This window comes from Gigantopelta aegis, chromosome 11 (genome assembly GCF_016097555.1).
Source record: "Gigantopelta aegis isolate Gae_Host chromosome 11, Gae_host_genome, whole genome shotgun sequence".
NCBI lineage: Eukaryota > Metazoa > Mollusca > Gastropoda > Neomphalida > Peltospiridae > Gigantopelta > Gigantopelta aegis.
Genome location: NC_054709.1, coordinates 21558992 through 21575353, shown reverse-complemented (window position 1 = coordinate 21575353; position 16362 = coordinate 21558992). Strand labels below are relative to the sequence as shown.

General features: G+C 40.3%; 1 protein-coding gene across 1 annotated transcript in view; it reads right to left on the bottom strand.

Annotated features, from left to right (window-relative positions):
• Nucleotides 1-2477: 2477 nt before the first annotated feature.
• Nucleotides 2478-16362, bottom strand: part of LOC121385084 — a 33326-nt gene continuing 19441 nt past the window's right edge. The window contains exon 6 of the mRNA XM_041515620.1: nucleotides 2478-2738. Coding sequence (XP_041371554.1) covers nucleotides 2478-2738 — 261 coding nt within the window. The remainder of the gene's footprint in view (nucleotides 2739-16362) is intronic.

The following is a 16362-nucleotide window of genomic DNA, read 5'->3' as shown; positions in this document are numbered from 1 at the left end:
TTTGTTTAAACCTTGAATTTTTATATTGATGTTGATCATCACTTTATTTATTTGCATTACCATAGTTTGACACCCAATAGCCGATGTATTTTTCGTGTTGGGGTGTCGTTAAACATTCATTCATTCATTCATTCACCCTACATGTGTGTCATGTACAATGGATAAATACATGCTTTGACATCACCCTGCATGTGTGTCATGTACAATGGATAAATACATGCTTTGACATCACCCTACATGTGTGTCATGTACAATGGATAAATACATGCTTTGACATCACCCTACATGTGTGTCATGTACAATGGATAAATACATGCTTTGACATCACCCTACATGTGTGTCATGTACAATGGATAAATACATGCTTTGACATCACCCTACATGTGTGTCATGTACAATGGATAAATACATGCTTTGACATCACCCTACATGTGTGTCATGTACAATGGATAAATACATGCTTTGACATCACCCTACATGTGTGTCATGTGCAATGGATAAATACATGCTTTGACATCACCCTACATGTGTGTCATGTACAATGGATAAATACATGCTTTGACATCACCCTACATGTGTGTCATGTACAATGGATAAATACATGCTTTAACATCACCCTACATGCATGTCATGTACAATGGATAAATTGCAATTTTATGTCTGGGGCTCAATTTACGAAGCGATCTTAGCGCTAAGATCACCTTAAGGTGAATTGCTACCTTATGCACTTAAGGTGATCTTAGCCGTAAGATGTCGTGTAAAACGGGGCTTTAGACACCATAATGCAGGTCACATTGGATATAAGCGGTGATAAAATATGATTACATTAGCCAATTAATAACACAATTGAATACCTTGCATTTTATAACCGCGTAATACAATTTAAAATTACTCCTGAGGACTGAAAAATGGCGACTTCTTTCTTTTGGTGGCCATTATGTTGGCCATCTTGGATTTAAATTATGACTCAATATCCAAGTTAGCCAAAGATGATTATAAATGAATTCCTTAATCATTGAACTTCAATCACTGACATTAAAATCTTGATGTTGTGAAATAAGATAAAGTTTCATGTGCATGTTTGGACAGAGATCTTGGATTTATCCAGCTTTAGTTTATAATTAATACCTTGACTCTCAAAACCCGGTCATAAACATTTTAAAAAATGACATAAGTGAGATATTGCCAGTTTTATGTTTTGCCAGCCATCTTGGGCGCCATCTTGAATATTTAAAAATGCTCAAGGGTGCCAAGTTTCCACCTCTTGAATTTTCAATCGGCATCCTCCAATGATGACCCCCCCCCCCCCTCCCTCCCCATCACACACACTCTCACAAAGCAATTGCGGGCACCGAACTGCAGTGTATGGTTACAAATGAGAAAATGGAAACGATACTAGAGTCAGGTCAGGTCAGGTCAGGTCAGGTCATAGAGTTCTACCAGGGCTCAGCCTGTGCATTGCCAAATTAGTCCATTGCTAAAAACAATTATACAAAGTGGCTACAACATTTAGTCTTTGGCTAATAAAATATTCCTTAAATTAACCACATTTTAATAATTTGTAAGGAAACACTCTATGTATTTGAAAATTGGCTAAACTAAAATTTTCCCCATAGTGAGCAGTGTTTACGTGCACATTCAGAACAAGCTGTTGTAGCGAACGTATAGAGTATGGGGGAAACATTTTATAGTATAAAGTAAGTTTTAAATTGACATATTTTTACATATGAACTTAAACCCTGACAAGACTAAAATGTTCCAATACATCCAATAGAATTTATGTGTAAGAATGCTTAATGGTATATGTCGCCGATACGTGGAATTTGATTAAAATGGACCTATTTTAGCAGCTATTTTGCATTAGGATTTTGGTAAAGTTACAACCGATTGATTTACAATTATGTTTAATTATCTCTGTACGTCTTGAAAACCATAATTAGCATTTTTAAGTAAAAGTATGGTCAAATAAGATGGCAGCGATCTTTGATTTATACCCCCGCCCCCGTGAACTTCGCTGCTCTACGCTTGCTGTCAGCCCGAGCCCGGAATACATGGAACCTGCAGTGCATGCCGGGTAATCACTCCCCATGTTGGGTCATACACTCAGGAGACACCCATAATCGCACCCGTGAAGTGGGTGAAATTTTGTGTATGTGGCTTTACATCTACCCATTGAGCCTAGCGGTTCACTCACTCTGGGTTGGAGCTGGTACTAGTATGAAAAATCCCCCATTGCCTCAGGTGGGATACGAACCCAGTACTTACCAGCCTCAAGTCCGATGGCATAACCTCTACACCACCGATGCCGGTATTTTTATCGATTCTAATCCATACGTAATGTGCACATTATATTATTTTATTTATAAATATGTATGTATGCCTACAAAATGCCTTTTTTGGGGGGTCAAAATAAAATGTATCTACATGTATTGCTGTGTATGGTCCCACTGTATCAGATATAGGGATTGATAGTGAAGTTAAGGATTGGTGTACAGATAAAGGGACTGACAGTCAAGTTCAAGATTGGTGTACAGATATAGGGATTGACAGTCAAGGTAAGGACTGGTGTACAGATAAAGGGACTGATAGTCAAGTTCAGGATTGGTGTACAGATAAAGGGACTGATAGTCAAGTTCAGGATTGGTGTACAGATAAAGGGACTGATAGTCAAGTTCAGGATTGGTGTACAGATAAAGGGACTGATAGTCAAGTTCAGGATTGGTGTACAGATAAAGGGACTGACAGTCAGGTTAAGGATTGGTGTACAAATACAGGGATTGACAGTCAAGTTAAGGATTGGTGTACAGATACAGTGATTGACAGTCAAGTTAAGGAGTGGTGTACAGATACAAGGGTTGACAGTCAAGTTAAGGATTGGTGTACAAATACAGGGATTGACAATCAAATTAAGGAGTGGCGTACAGATACAGGGATTGACAGTCAAGTTAAGGATTGGTGTACAAATACAGGGATTGACAGTCAAGTTAAGGATTGGTGTACAGATACAGGGATTGACAGTCAAGTTAAGGATTGGTGTACAAATACAGGGATTGACAGTCAAGTTAAGGAATGGTGTACAAATACAGGGATTGACAGTCAAGTTAAGGATTGGTGTACAGATACAGATATTGACAGTGAAGTTAAGGATTGGTGTATAGATACAGGGATTGACAGTCAAGTTAAGGAGTGGCGTACAGACAGGGATTGACAGTCAAGTTAAGGAGTGACGTACAGACACAGGGATTGACAGTCGAGTTAAGGATATTCCAATAAAACAAAAGGCTCTGTAGATGCCTCCACATGTCAAGGATGTCTTTAGTTACATTTGGGCAAACCTGTTTCCATCATACATCTGGGTTCACAAAAACATACCACAAATAATTGAAAAAACACCCCAAAAACCAAACAAACAAAAAAACACCTCTGAATCAGAAACTTAGAAAAAAGAACCCAGTTTGAAAGCAACTTTTTTGGGAGCCGTCATCGTAAATCGTTCTACAGGCATGCATTTAACTGATAGCATGTGTTTATAAATAGGACATATATATGCAAATGTTTCAAAACAAGACGGATCTGCACTTGAGAATATGTATGTAGTATAGTCACCATGATTAGAAATGCGGCAGTTGTTTCACGTTTATAAACAGTGGCCGATCCAGAAAATCCAGGGGGTGGGGGCACACATGTCCCCGAAGGGCACAAACGTTCCCGAAGGAATTCCTCAGATTCGCCAACGTAAAAAATGAAGAAATAAAATAAAAATACAACTGTAGCCCTCCCCATCCCCCCGTCACACATTGTTACATGGATTACGTTTAATGTTGTGGGTAGAATGAGAAAATACATGATAAAAGGTTTTAGGGCAATTAATTTTTCTCGAATATATCTATCGATTTTGCTGGAATTTGAGAATTTGCTCCAGCACCGGGGGGGGGGGGGGGGGGGGTCAGAAGAGGCAGGGTCAGGGGGGATTTGTCGGGGGGGGGGGGGCAGGGCAGTCTCCCCGCCGCGCCCAGTCTGATACGCTTATAGATGGGTGTAAATGTGCGATAGTAGAGGTGGCATCTACAAATTTCAACACATCCGAATTTGACGCACAATGAGTGCGGAAGCGGGTGCGGACGCAACCCCCCCCCCCCCCAAACAACAACAAAAAACAAATAAACAAAACCCATCAACCCCACCCCCACCCCTAAAAAAACCCCAACCGACCAGTCAACAAACAAACAGGGTAAGATTGTTAGCTTTTCTCCCGTCCCAACTAGTGCCCAACGACTAGTTTATCAAAGACTGTGGTATGTGCTGTCCTGTCTAAGAAAAAGTGCATATAAAAGAACTCTTGTTACTGATGGGTAAATGTTGAGGGTTTCCTCTGAAGAAAATACATGTCAGAATTACCAAATGTTCGACATCCAGTAATCAATATGCTCTAGTGATGTCGCTAAACAAAACAAAAGAAACATCGTGGAAAGAGGAGCCGAAGTTTGCTAAATAGAGGGGAGCAACTAGCCTTGCACATTAAGGAACATGTTCACTTAATGTGCGCCTTGCACTAGGGTTGGATGGGGTCTAGAACAGAACATGTTCACTTAATGTGCGCCCTGCACTAGGGTTGGATGGGGTCTAGAACAGAACATGTTCACTTAATGTGCGCCCTGCATTAGGGTTGGATGGGGTCTAGAACAGAACACGTTCACTTAATGTGCGCCCTGCACTAGGGTTGGATGGGGTCTAGAACAGAACACGTTCACTTAATGTGCGCCCTGCACTAGGGTTGGATGGGGTCTAGAACAGAACACGTTCACTTAATGTGCGCCCTGCACTAGGGTTGGATGGGGTCTAGAACAGAACACGTTCACTTAATGTGCGCCCTGCACTAGGATTGGATGGGGTCTAGAACAGAACACGTTCACTTAATGTGCGCCCTGCACTAGGATTGGATGGGGTCTAGAACAAAACACGTTCACTTAATGTGCGCCCTGCACTAGGGTTGGATGGGGTCTAGAACAGAACACGTTCACTTAATGTGCGCCCTGCACTAGGGTTGGATGGGGTCTAGAACAGAACACGTTCACTTAATGTGCGCCCTGCACTAGGGTTGGATGGGGTCTAGAACAGAACACGTTCACTTAATGTGCGCCCTGCACTAGGATTGGATGGGGTCTAGAACAGAACACGTTCACTTAATGTGCGCCCTGCACTAGGATTGGATGGGGTCTGGAACAGAACACGTTCACTTAATGTGCGCCCTGCACTAGGGTTGGATGGGGTCTGGAACAGAACATGTTCACTTAATGTGCGCCCTGCACTAGGGTTGGATGGGGTCTGGAACAGAACATGTTCACTTAATGTGCGCCCTGCACTAGGGTTGGATGGGGTCTAGAACAGAACATGTTCACTTAATGTGCGCCCTGCACTAGGGTTGGATGGGGTCTAGAACAGAACTCCCCACCACCCCAACCCCCTCCCTCTCCTAGTGCTGGAGCAAATCGTCAAATTCAGGCATATTCGGGGGAAAAATGCTAACCTGAGACCTTTTTCTCATGTATTCCCATCCATTCTACCAGCAAAATTGATTGTAATCCATGTAAAAATACGTAGTGGTTCGCGTTCACTCCTATATAGCTGTTTGGGAGCAATGCTGCTATGAATAAATGATGTTAGATCCAGATTCTGGTATTTTGGTTTAATTCGGGCAAAAGCCAGCCTATACCCCTAGAAAAAAAGGGGAGCCCGTACGCCTATGGACACCCAAACTTGAGATCATTGTTTTGTCCTACTCTATATAAATAGCCCATTACTTAGATTTTATTGTTTAGATTATTCATTTCCTAAAACGCACATACGTACCTCTGCGTAGTAACGGTTATGGACACGCTCCAGACTATTTTAAGGGTATTTCACCGCATCAAGGACACAGGCTCTCAGTGGCCATCGGATATAAAACTAATAGGTACTGGGTTCGCAGCCCGGTACCAGCTCCCACCCAGAGCGAGTTTAACGACGCACTGGGTAGATGTAAGGTCACTTCACCCACGTCTCTCTCACTAGCCCAGATAGCTGAGGTGTGTGTTCAGAACAGCTTGCTTGAACCTTAACTGGATATAAATACAAACATAACTAGCAATGAATGAATGCATAGAATCTTGTTTCACTCTATGTAATTTTACCTAAATGTGTTACACGTTTATAGTGTCCAATTGCATAGGTTGCAACTAGCCACTAACTCTAGTTTTTGAAGTCCAATTTCATAGGTTGCAACTAACTTCTAACCCTAATTTTAGAAGTCAAATTTCATAGGATGTCACTAGCCACTAATCCTAGTTTTTGAAGGCCAATTTCATAGGTTGTAACTAGCCACTAATCCTAGTTTTTGAAGTCCAATTTCAAAGGTTGCAACTAGTTTCTAACCGTAGTTTTAGAAGTCCAATTTCAAAGGTTGCAACTAGCTTCTAACCCTAGTTTTAGAAGTCCAATTTCAAAGGTTGCAACTAGCCGCTAATCTTAGTTTTTGAAGTCCAATTTCAAAGGTTGTAACTAGCCACTAATCCTAGTTTTTGAAGTCCAATTTCAAAGGTTGCAACTAGTTTCTAACCGTAGTTTTAGAAGTCCAATTTCAAAGGTTGCAACTAGCTTCTAACCCTAGTTTTAGAAGTCCAATTTCAAAGGTTGCAACTAGTTTCTAACCGTAGTTTTAGAAGTCCAATGTCGTAGGTTGCAACTAATCGCTAACCCTAATTTTCAAAATACATACATTTTTGTTTCGTAGGATGACCAGAAATACCGTGGATTTCCAAAAATCAATAATTTAAATAAAAAATTGTTAAGTAATGCAGTGGCGTAGGAAGGTGCCAAAAAGTGGGGGGCACACATGTATATAAATATATAAACTATCGCTGCTACTACTAGATCAAGAAAAGTGCCCCTCCCCCACCCCCTGCTTCCTACGCCAATGTTTAAATGTGTTTGTTGACTGTGATAAAAGCTGTAATAAATAAACACATTTTACGCTCTAGGGTAAATCGGCTTCAGAAACAGGCCGATTCAGCCAAGGAAACAATGCCAATCTCTTCAAATATATCAGTTAAATCATTTGAGAAAGAAAGAAACAAACAAACAAGATACCACAAAGGAAGACAAACGAGTAAGATTACGTTGACCCAATTGGCGAGTATGTGAAAGAATTCGACAAATGCCTCACAAATTCTGTCATGTAGAAAACAATGTCAAGTGTTTGAAGATTTTGAGAAATCTGTTAAAAGACTACAAGACATGCCATAAGCGGTTCCACATGTCGTGTTGGCGTGTGTAGACAAACACAGAGTAAAGAGCGACAAATCAGCATATTCTCAACTGCGGCTATTCGCTGTCTAACATATGGTTATTTCGACATTTACGAGGAGGGACATAGCCCAATGGTAAAGCACGCGCCTGATGTGCGGTTGGTTTGGGATCGATCCCCGTCGGTGTGCCTATTGGGCTATTTCTCGTTCCAGCCAATGCACCACGACTGGTATATCAAAGGCTGTGGTATGTGCTATCCTGTCTGAGGGATGCTACAAAGATCCGTTGCTACTAATGGAAAAATGTAGCGAGTTTCTTGTCTATGACGGCGTCATAATTACCAAATGTTTGAAATCCAATAGCAAAAGATTAATAAATCAATGTGCTTTAGTCACGTGGTGTCGTTAAACAAAACAAACAAAAAGTTCGACATTTGGGCGAGAGAATGGCGGAATGTAGCTCAGTCAGTAGAGCGCTCGCCTGCAGTGCTAGCGTCGTAAGATCGAACCACCTCACTGGACCTATTCTTTGAATGGGTTTCTTTTTTCTTTTTTCTCCTAGCCAGTACCTAACAACTGTTATATGAAAGGCCGTGCTATGTGCTACCCTGTCTGTGAGAAATCACATATAACGTTCCCTGGCTGCTAACGGAAACATGTAGCCGGTTTACTCTAAGACTATCAGTCAGAATAATCAACTGTGATATTACATTTATCTCATTCTCTTTTAGTTCGTGCTCATATTCACTTCATTTCTCTCGTTCCAACCTGTGCACCACAACTGGTTAAATTTCCTGTCTGTGAGAAAGTGCATATAAAAGTTGGCTTGCTACTAAAGGAAGAATGTCGCAGGTTTCCTCTGATGACTATGTGTCAAAATTATCAAATGTTTGACATCCAATAGCCAATTATTGATTAATCAATGTGCACTAGTGGTGTCGTTAAACAAAACAAACTTTAAAAAAAAAAATAACGGGGGGGGGGGGGGGGTGTGTCTGCCTATAACAAGAGGAAATTTCGCAATCACACCTTTGCTGTTACGGATACCATTAGCTAATAAAAAATGTACAAGCCTGTTTATGTCTTACACGCACATAACTTCTTTTGGCGTAGCCAGGATTTTATATTGGGAGGGGGGGGGGGGGGGGGGTGTCATACACAAAGTGTGCAAATCTTTTTTTTCCGTTCATACTTGCACGAACCAAAAAATAATTGCGGTCAAATCTTATAATTAAATTTATATGCATACTTTAACAATACATAACTGAATTATTTTGTTCAGCTTTAAATACGCCTGTAGTATTGTTTGTGTAAACTTCATTGATACTTATGTCGCGTAAGAATGCTAACGTTCATTCACTATTATTTGAATCAGGTGATTTCTTTTGTAAATGACGTAATTTTGATAAGCGACGCCATTTCCTCTAGCTGCTGTGCATTTTTACGGATCATTTAGTTCCATTGAAAGGAATTGTCCTATTCGTGTTTAGTTTATATTTTATGAAAGTGAATGAAGGGAACGTGTGTAACATTTATGCTGTCGGTGGAACCGTTTAATTTTCGCCAACAGCTGTAGAACATCGCTTACAAGTAAGTTACATGCGTGAAATTTCCTACATGATTTCTTTGGCCACCGACCGAGTGTCATGTCATGATTAGCGAAGAGGGTTTTTATTATTATTATTATTATTATTATTATTATTATTATTATTTTTAAATCAATGCGTATAGATCTACATGCTATAGCATTTTCCATTAATTTATCGTATACATTTTTTTTAAATTGCTTTTGTTTCACGTGTGTTTTCTTCAAAATATCTAAATATGGTTTCCTGGATAATCCGGCTTGTTCCACAAAAGTAGTACAAGTCAGTTGGGGGGGGGGGGGGGGGGGGGGGGGTAGTAGTAGGCATGGCTTAAGTTTATCGAGATATGGTCCCGTGCTTATAAACCTTAAAGTCCAGACTTTAACGTCATGGCAACGCCATTCAAATAGCATTACGTTAAAGTCTGGACTTTATTAAGTATAGACTTTAAGTTTTATAAGCACGGGCCATGAACGAAAAAAAGTAAGCACCTCTGGACGATTGCCGTATTTATTGTATTTTAGCTACAGTGATGATATAGAAATCGTATTCATTTTGTTGTGAACATTAATGAATCAGTTATCTCCCTTGTAAATTATTACGAGTTTAAGTTTGATAATTACTAATGCATTTGGTTGTATTTCAAAAATAAAAAGAATGTAATTTAAACAACTGTGCCTATAAAAAATGGATATGAAGTGCAATTACGATAAAATATCTAAAACTTATTGAATACGAAGCTAAATAATGATGACACAATGTCCTGTCGTTGAGTGTAAGTTTTTAACCTTGCCTTTCGATTTGTTTTGTATTCGTCTTTCTTTTCTTTTTTTCTTTTTTTTTTTTAAGGAGAATCATTTTGTCAGGTATGTTTACACAGCAGTATTATTAAGTAATTATTAATCAATTAAAGATACTTTTTATTCGTATTTATTTTTAAAATACCATGGTCAAGTAAATTTTGAACAAAAGTTCAACCGGAAGAAATATATCATGACGTTACGTGTTTTTGATAGGATCAGCGAAAACATTAACACAAAAAGAAGAAGAAAAAGAAGAAAATGAAAAGCGAAACGATATTGTCAGAAACTAGGAAAGATGTATATAATAAACAGACCATTTGACGATGTTTTTTCGAATACGATTTTTATGCCAACTCGTTTTCACACATCACGAGTTGACATAAAAGTCGTATTCGAAAAAAAACCCAATGAAATAGTATCTGTTTCTTAATTAGTAGAAATATATATTTTAATCTGGCGAGTTCAGTTGAGACGAACGCTCCATAACGTTATGCCAGATGAATGTTGCCAAGTTCGCTGTCTTTGTGCACTGCATCTTCTTGAAGTAGATAGTTAATCTTAAGGAAGCTTAAAGGCCACGGTTCATATTACAACACTACTTGATACTCGTGGTTAAACATTTACAATGTCTTGCTTTGAATACTAGTATTAATTTACGTTCATCAGGTCTACGTTTTGTTTTGTTTAACGACATAAATTGGGGCACATTGATATTCATCCGGTCTACCATCGTCGTCGTAATCTTTATAAAACATTTTGCTATTTCTCGCTCCATCCAGTGCACCACGACTGGTACATGTATACCAAAGGCCGTGGTATGTGCTATCCTATCTATGGGATGGTGCATATAAAAATCCTTGGCTACTAATGGAGAAATGTCGTTGGTGTCTTCTCTAACACTAGTGTCAGAATTTCCACGTTTGACATACAATAGCCAATCATTAATACATCAATGTGATCTAGTGGTGTCGTTAAACAAAACAAAATGCAGCGCCACTCGTCAGAATGGTTGACCATTCAAAACATTCCAACTGACCATGGACGTATGCATTTACAAAAAAATAATTCCAAATAAGAAGGGTGTGTGGTTGGTTAATTGTGGGTGGGTGTGGTACTGCGTTCGTCTGAGATGCGATGGCTGACAGTATCGATCGCCTATTGTGGATTCATCATTTATTCCATCACATACCATTGCCCCAGGTCGTGGTATGTACAGGCTGTCTATCTGTTTCTCTCGACGAAGTTTCGAAATTACTGCATATACACGTTAGATACCAATAAAGCCTTCCTTTTTCAAAACTGAAAATGTTTAGGTGATTATGTACTCGACCTGAACTTCACACGACCATGTATGAAGCTATTACTAGTTCAAGCAGGACAATAAGTTCTAAAATACCTACAGTGTCTAAGAAGAACAAGTACCTTAAATTTAGTTCAACGCTAATTAACTGTTAAACTTTGTGAGTGACGTGGCGAGTGTTAGTAAGTAAACGGGCTTTTACCAGAATCCTTGATCCCCGCCGTGAACTTCAATTATCTACTTCACGTGGTTAGCGTCCCGGATTGTTACATTCAAGTACCACTGGTGCGAATCTCAGGGACAGTACATGGGGTCCGCACTTCCCGACTAACGGGACTTTTGGCATTTTTTTTTTTTTTTTTTTTTAACAAATGTTTGAAGGATAATTAACTTTTCATAATAAACGCTCAATATTATTTGTTTCATAGTTTTAACATCATTCACAAAGGAACTTATGTAAAAATTAAATAGTGAGAGAGATAGAGGGAGGGAGGGAGAGAGAGAGGGAGGGAGAGAGAGAGAGGGAAGCAGAGAGAGAGAGAGAGAGAGAGAGAGAGAGAGAGAGAGATACACACAGAGAGAGAGAGAGAGAGAGAGAGAGAGAGAGAGAGAGAGAGAGAGAGAGCGAGCGAGCGAGAGAGACTGTGTTCAACATAACCGAGTAAATATACTAAAACGCAAAAGAAACGCAGGTTCTCATTAAATTGGATATAAAATATTAAAAAAACAAAACGAAATGAAGATTTCAACATTTATTTTGGAGCTACACCAATTCGGCACACATTGGTGTTGGAAATGTTTGATTGAATTCCTTTTTGGCTATTGTTTCATGTCATAAAGTAGGGTGGGGGTCCATGTTAAAAATGTGAAAGAGACGACCTGTAGCATTGTCAAAGTCAGTATCGCGCGTGTGACCACCCTGGGCATTCAAACAGGCAGTGCAACGTCTCCTCATTGAGTTGACAAGCCGTTGAAAGAATGCCTGAGGGAGTGAGTTCCATTCATGGACCAATGCTGCCTCCAGCGCCTGCATATTCTGAGGTTGTCCGCGAGCCTGAAGGCGACGTCCGATTTCATCCCAGACGTGTTCGATAGGCGCCATGTCCGGTGATAAGGCTGGCCACGGCAACGTTGGGATGTTGTGCTGAGCCAGCAACGCCTGTGTTGCCCTGGCAGTGTGCGGCCTGGCATTGTCTTGCTGCAGCAAGCGCACACGTGGGTGAGCGGCAAAGAAGGGAACGACGTGATTGTTGATGACGTCATTTTGGTACACGGCGGCATTAACGCGTTGTCTGAACACATGAAGTTGTTTGTTCTGTGGTTGAATGAGAACCCACCCCACACCATCACACTACCCCCGCCCCATCGGTCGGCCTGCAGAACGCAGCAGTCGGAGTAACGTTCATGTCGACGTCGCCATACTCGGATTCGGCCATCAGCGTTGGAAAGATTGTAACGGCTCTCATCAGTAAACAGAACTTGTTGCCACTGGCCACGTCGCCATCTTTGATGTTGTTGCGCCCACTGTTGACGTTGTTGGCGGTGCCGAGGGGTCAATATTGGTCCCACATAAGGACGGCGGTTACGGAGTCCTGCTGCCCTCAGACGGCGTCGGACGGTATCGGCGGACACTGGACCACGTGGACCACGCACCTGGTGAGCGGTGTTAGCTGCTGGCAGCATCCGATTCCTAAGGTGGGTCACCCGGATGTACCGGTCTAGGGCTGCGGTTGTCACCCTCGGGCGGCCGGTGCGTGGTCGATCGTTCACAGATCCAGTGATTTGGTGACGTTGAGAAAGGCGTGCGATTGTCGAAACATGACATCCCAATTGTCTGGCTACAGCAGTACGGATCCCTCGCTGGAGTTGCGTCAGTCGCGGCATTTTTAAAATGTGATTCTGTTGTCTGTCACTACTCAAATTGAATTTATGCGATTAAATCCAGGTGTGCAGGCTTTATAAGCATTTCAATGAGTGTGTTTGCACTGGATTCATGATACGGATGATCCAGCACGTGCAAACAACGTGTTTTGAGAATTCGTGACGTCACACAGGTAATGAAATTGACACGCAGGTGGGACTGCGGTGTGGGTGTGTGCCATGTCCTTTAACACAGTTGAGGTTCAATTCCACCAAAGATACTGCTTTACAAAGTGCAATTCTTTCGCATTTTCAGGACCTGCGTTTCTTTTGCGTTTTAGTATAATAATCATACGAAGCTCGTTTAATAATCTCTATTTATTAACGTCAGTTTAACGTGCAACAGAAAAGGCTGAAGCTTGGTGTAAGGGAAGTAAACTCTTGCTTATTGCCGCAACAGTGACAAGTAATAAAATGGCTTATCTCCCCTAATCTGATAAATCCAACAGTATATACTATATGTTTATTTATTGATATTCTCTCATAGTTCCTGTAAGGAATGGCTTATGTACTTTTATACTGTATTTTAAATTGCATTTTATTATTAAGTACGTAAGGTGAGACTTAATAAAATATCTGTCTGTCTGTATGTTTGTTTACTACGCCAGCCAAGTGTCCTAAACATGTTACCCAAATCTGTCAATAACACTGGCCCGTAACCAGGTGGTGGGGTTGGGTGGGTGGTTGATTGGGGGTGGGGGTGGGGGTGGCGGAAGATATCGGACGATCCCCCGGCGGAAAAGAGAGTTCCGCTCCAAGGGGGGAAATAATGCGGAAGATCCATATAAAAAAAATTGCTATCTCGTGTAAATCCGAATAATAATATTCTATCATGACATCTAATATGTCCAAGTCACATACTCCTCACTTTGTTATGGAATAAATTGGTTATCGGTAATTTATTTGTTTTAATGTATTTGTGTTAATCAAAACGTCAAGGAATAATTAAGCAAGGCTTTTGGACTGGTATGCATATTCAACAATATTTGATGCACATTATTGCTTAAAATCAACAGGTATAAAGAAAGAAAGAAATGTTTTATTTAACGACACACTCAACAAATTTTATTTACGGTTATATGGCGTCAGACATATGGTTAAGGACCACACAGATTTTGAGAGGAAACCCGCTGTCGCCACTACATGGGCTACTCTTTCCGATTAGCAGCAAAGAATCTTTTATTTGCGCTTCCCACAGGCAGGATAGCACAAACCATGGCCTTTGTTAAACCAGTTATGGATCACTGGTCGGTGTAAGTGGTTTACACCTACCCATTGAGCCTTGCGGAGCACTCACTCAGGGTTTGGAGTCGGTATCTGGATTAAAAATCCCATGCCTCGACTGGGATCCGAACCCAGTACCTATCAGCCTGTAGACCGATGGCCTAACCACGACGCCACCGAGGCCGGTCAACAGGTATAAAGTAACTGTACTGTTTTCTTACCAGTATTTCTACTCCACAAAAAACAAAACAAAAAAACCCCCAAAACAAAACAAAACAAGAAATTCCACTCACTCTTTCATTCATTTATTCTTTTTTTTATTATCCATTTTCCTGCATTTCATCTGTCTTCCTCCTCTTCAATTTTTTCTTTTCTTTTTTCTTTCTTTCTTTCTTTTCTCCTCAGATCAATACTTACTCAGGCACGAGTAACAAAATAATATGTGCATATCTGTGAAAATATGTGTATGTATGTATGTGTATGAGCGTATGTATATATATATATATTGATATGTACGTGAGTATGTTACAAACACTGTGTAAGTCAATGATTCAAGGCTCTCCATCCTTGACATTGTCACATTGATCTGGGGCAATAAAAAAGAAATAAAGTATTGTATTAAGCACAATCTGGATCGTAGATAAAAAAAAATGTTTTTTGTTTTTTTTGTGATTTACTGTGCCTAATGCTTGTCTTGAGAGTTTTTTCATGCTCATATACTACGAAAGTTTCGAGCATGTCTATCCCGAGTCCCGTCTCTGGATGCCAGTGGCCTGACTCGGGGCAGAAAACTTTAATGGTCAATTTTGATTTTAAGTCAAGAAATGAAAAAAAAGGGACTTTATTAAATTGTGATGCGCATTCCAAAAATATAAAAATAATACATACAGAACTCTAGGATTTTTAACTTTAATTTTTTACAATTTGGTCGCAAAAAGATTGGGCTATCTAAATTTAAATTAATTATAATATTTATCCTTACAAATTACTTGCCCCATAGACTAAAAAAAGGGGGAGATGTTGGCCAGGAAGGGGGGGGGGGGGGGAAAAGTAACCCGCGCCCAGGGAGTTTTGTTTATTAGTTGGGTTTAAAAAGAGAAAAAGAGGGACATCAATCGTATCGGTAACGTTGGCGTGGACGGCAGAATGGGGGAAAAACGGAAAGGGTGGGGGGGGGGGGGGGCCGAAAGCTGTCCCCGGACATACCTATCACTCCCTATGGCCAAATCGCCTACACCTAAGCGTCTAACCACCTACTTCCGGTGACACCTCCCATTCCAACACCCCAACCCCCAGCCTCAGTGCCCTCCATTCTCGACACCCCTCTTTAGTATGTAATAGTCCAGCGTTGGTGTTGCTAGGAGAGGAAATGTTGAAGGAAAGTTTTGCGTCTGGTGAGTCGTGGAGAGCGAAACGTATTCAGTCGATTCAGAAGTTTAGAGGCGCCTCTCTGTTGACCAAGAGAACAAAAACGTTACGTCATTCATCAGACACTATGACCCTTTAATATATAAAAATCGAACGGGTGGGAAAAGAATAAAGAACATTCAGTCTCACCCGCCGGCATAGGAGCAGCGCACCGCCGTATCCAATTAAAATTTCTTTTTATTTCAAATATTAAAAATATATAAGATAAGAAAAATACATTAAAAAACGAGCACGCTTGTAAACATAATCTAATAATTTAAAAACCATAACACCAAATTAAAAATTCTTACCCTATTTACAATATATGAAGTAGTCGGTGAGCGGGGAGTATGTTATTGCCAGATAACACCGCCCCCCCCCCCCCATACACCCCCACCCCCCACCTATATCAACCATGAGCTGACAGCACCATACATTCATACAACAATCATACCAACACCACATATAAAAATAAAACAAAATAATACATTAATAAATTATAAATATAAAAAGTACATTTATATAAAAATAGGTATAATAATACCATTATTTATTATATATACAAATGTGCCAAATGCAACATATTTGACAAACTATTAAACAATTTAGCACCCGTCTCAACACTCATAGACATGACATTTTATATATTAAACCATTTAGCACCCGTCTCAACACTCACAGACATGACATTTTATATATTAAACCATTTAGCACCCGTCTCAACACTCACAGACATGACATTTTATATATTAAACCATTTAGCACCCGTCTCAACACTCACAGACATGACATTTTATATATTAAACCATTTAGCACCCGTCTCAACACTCACAGACATG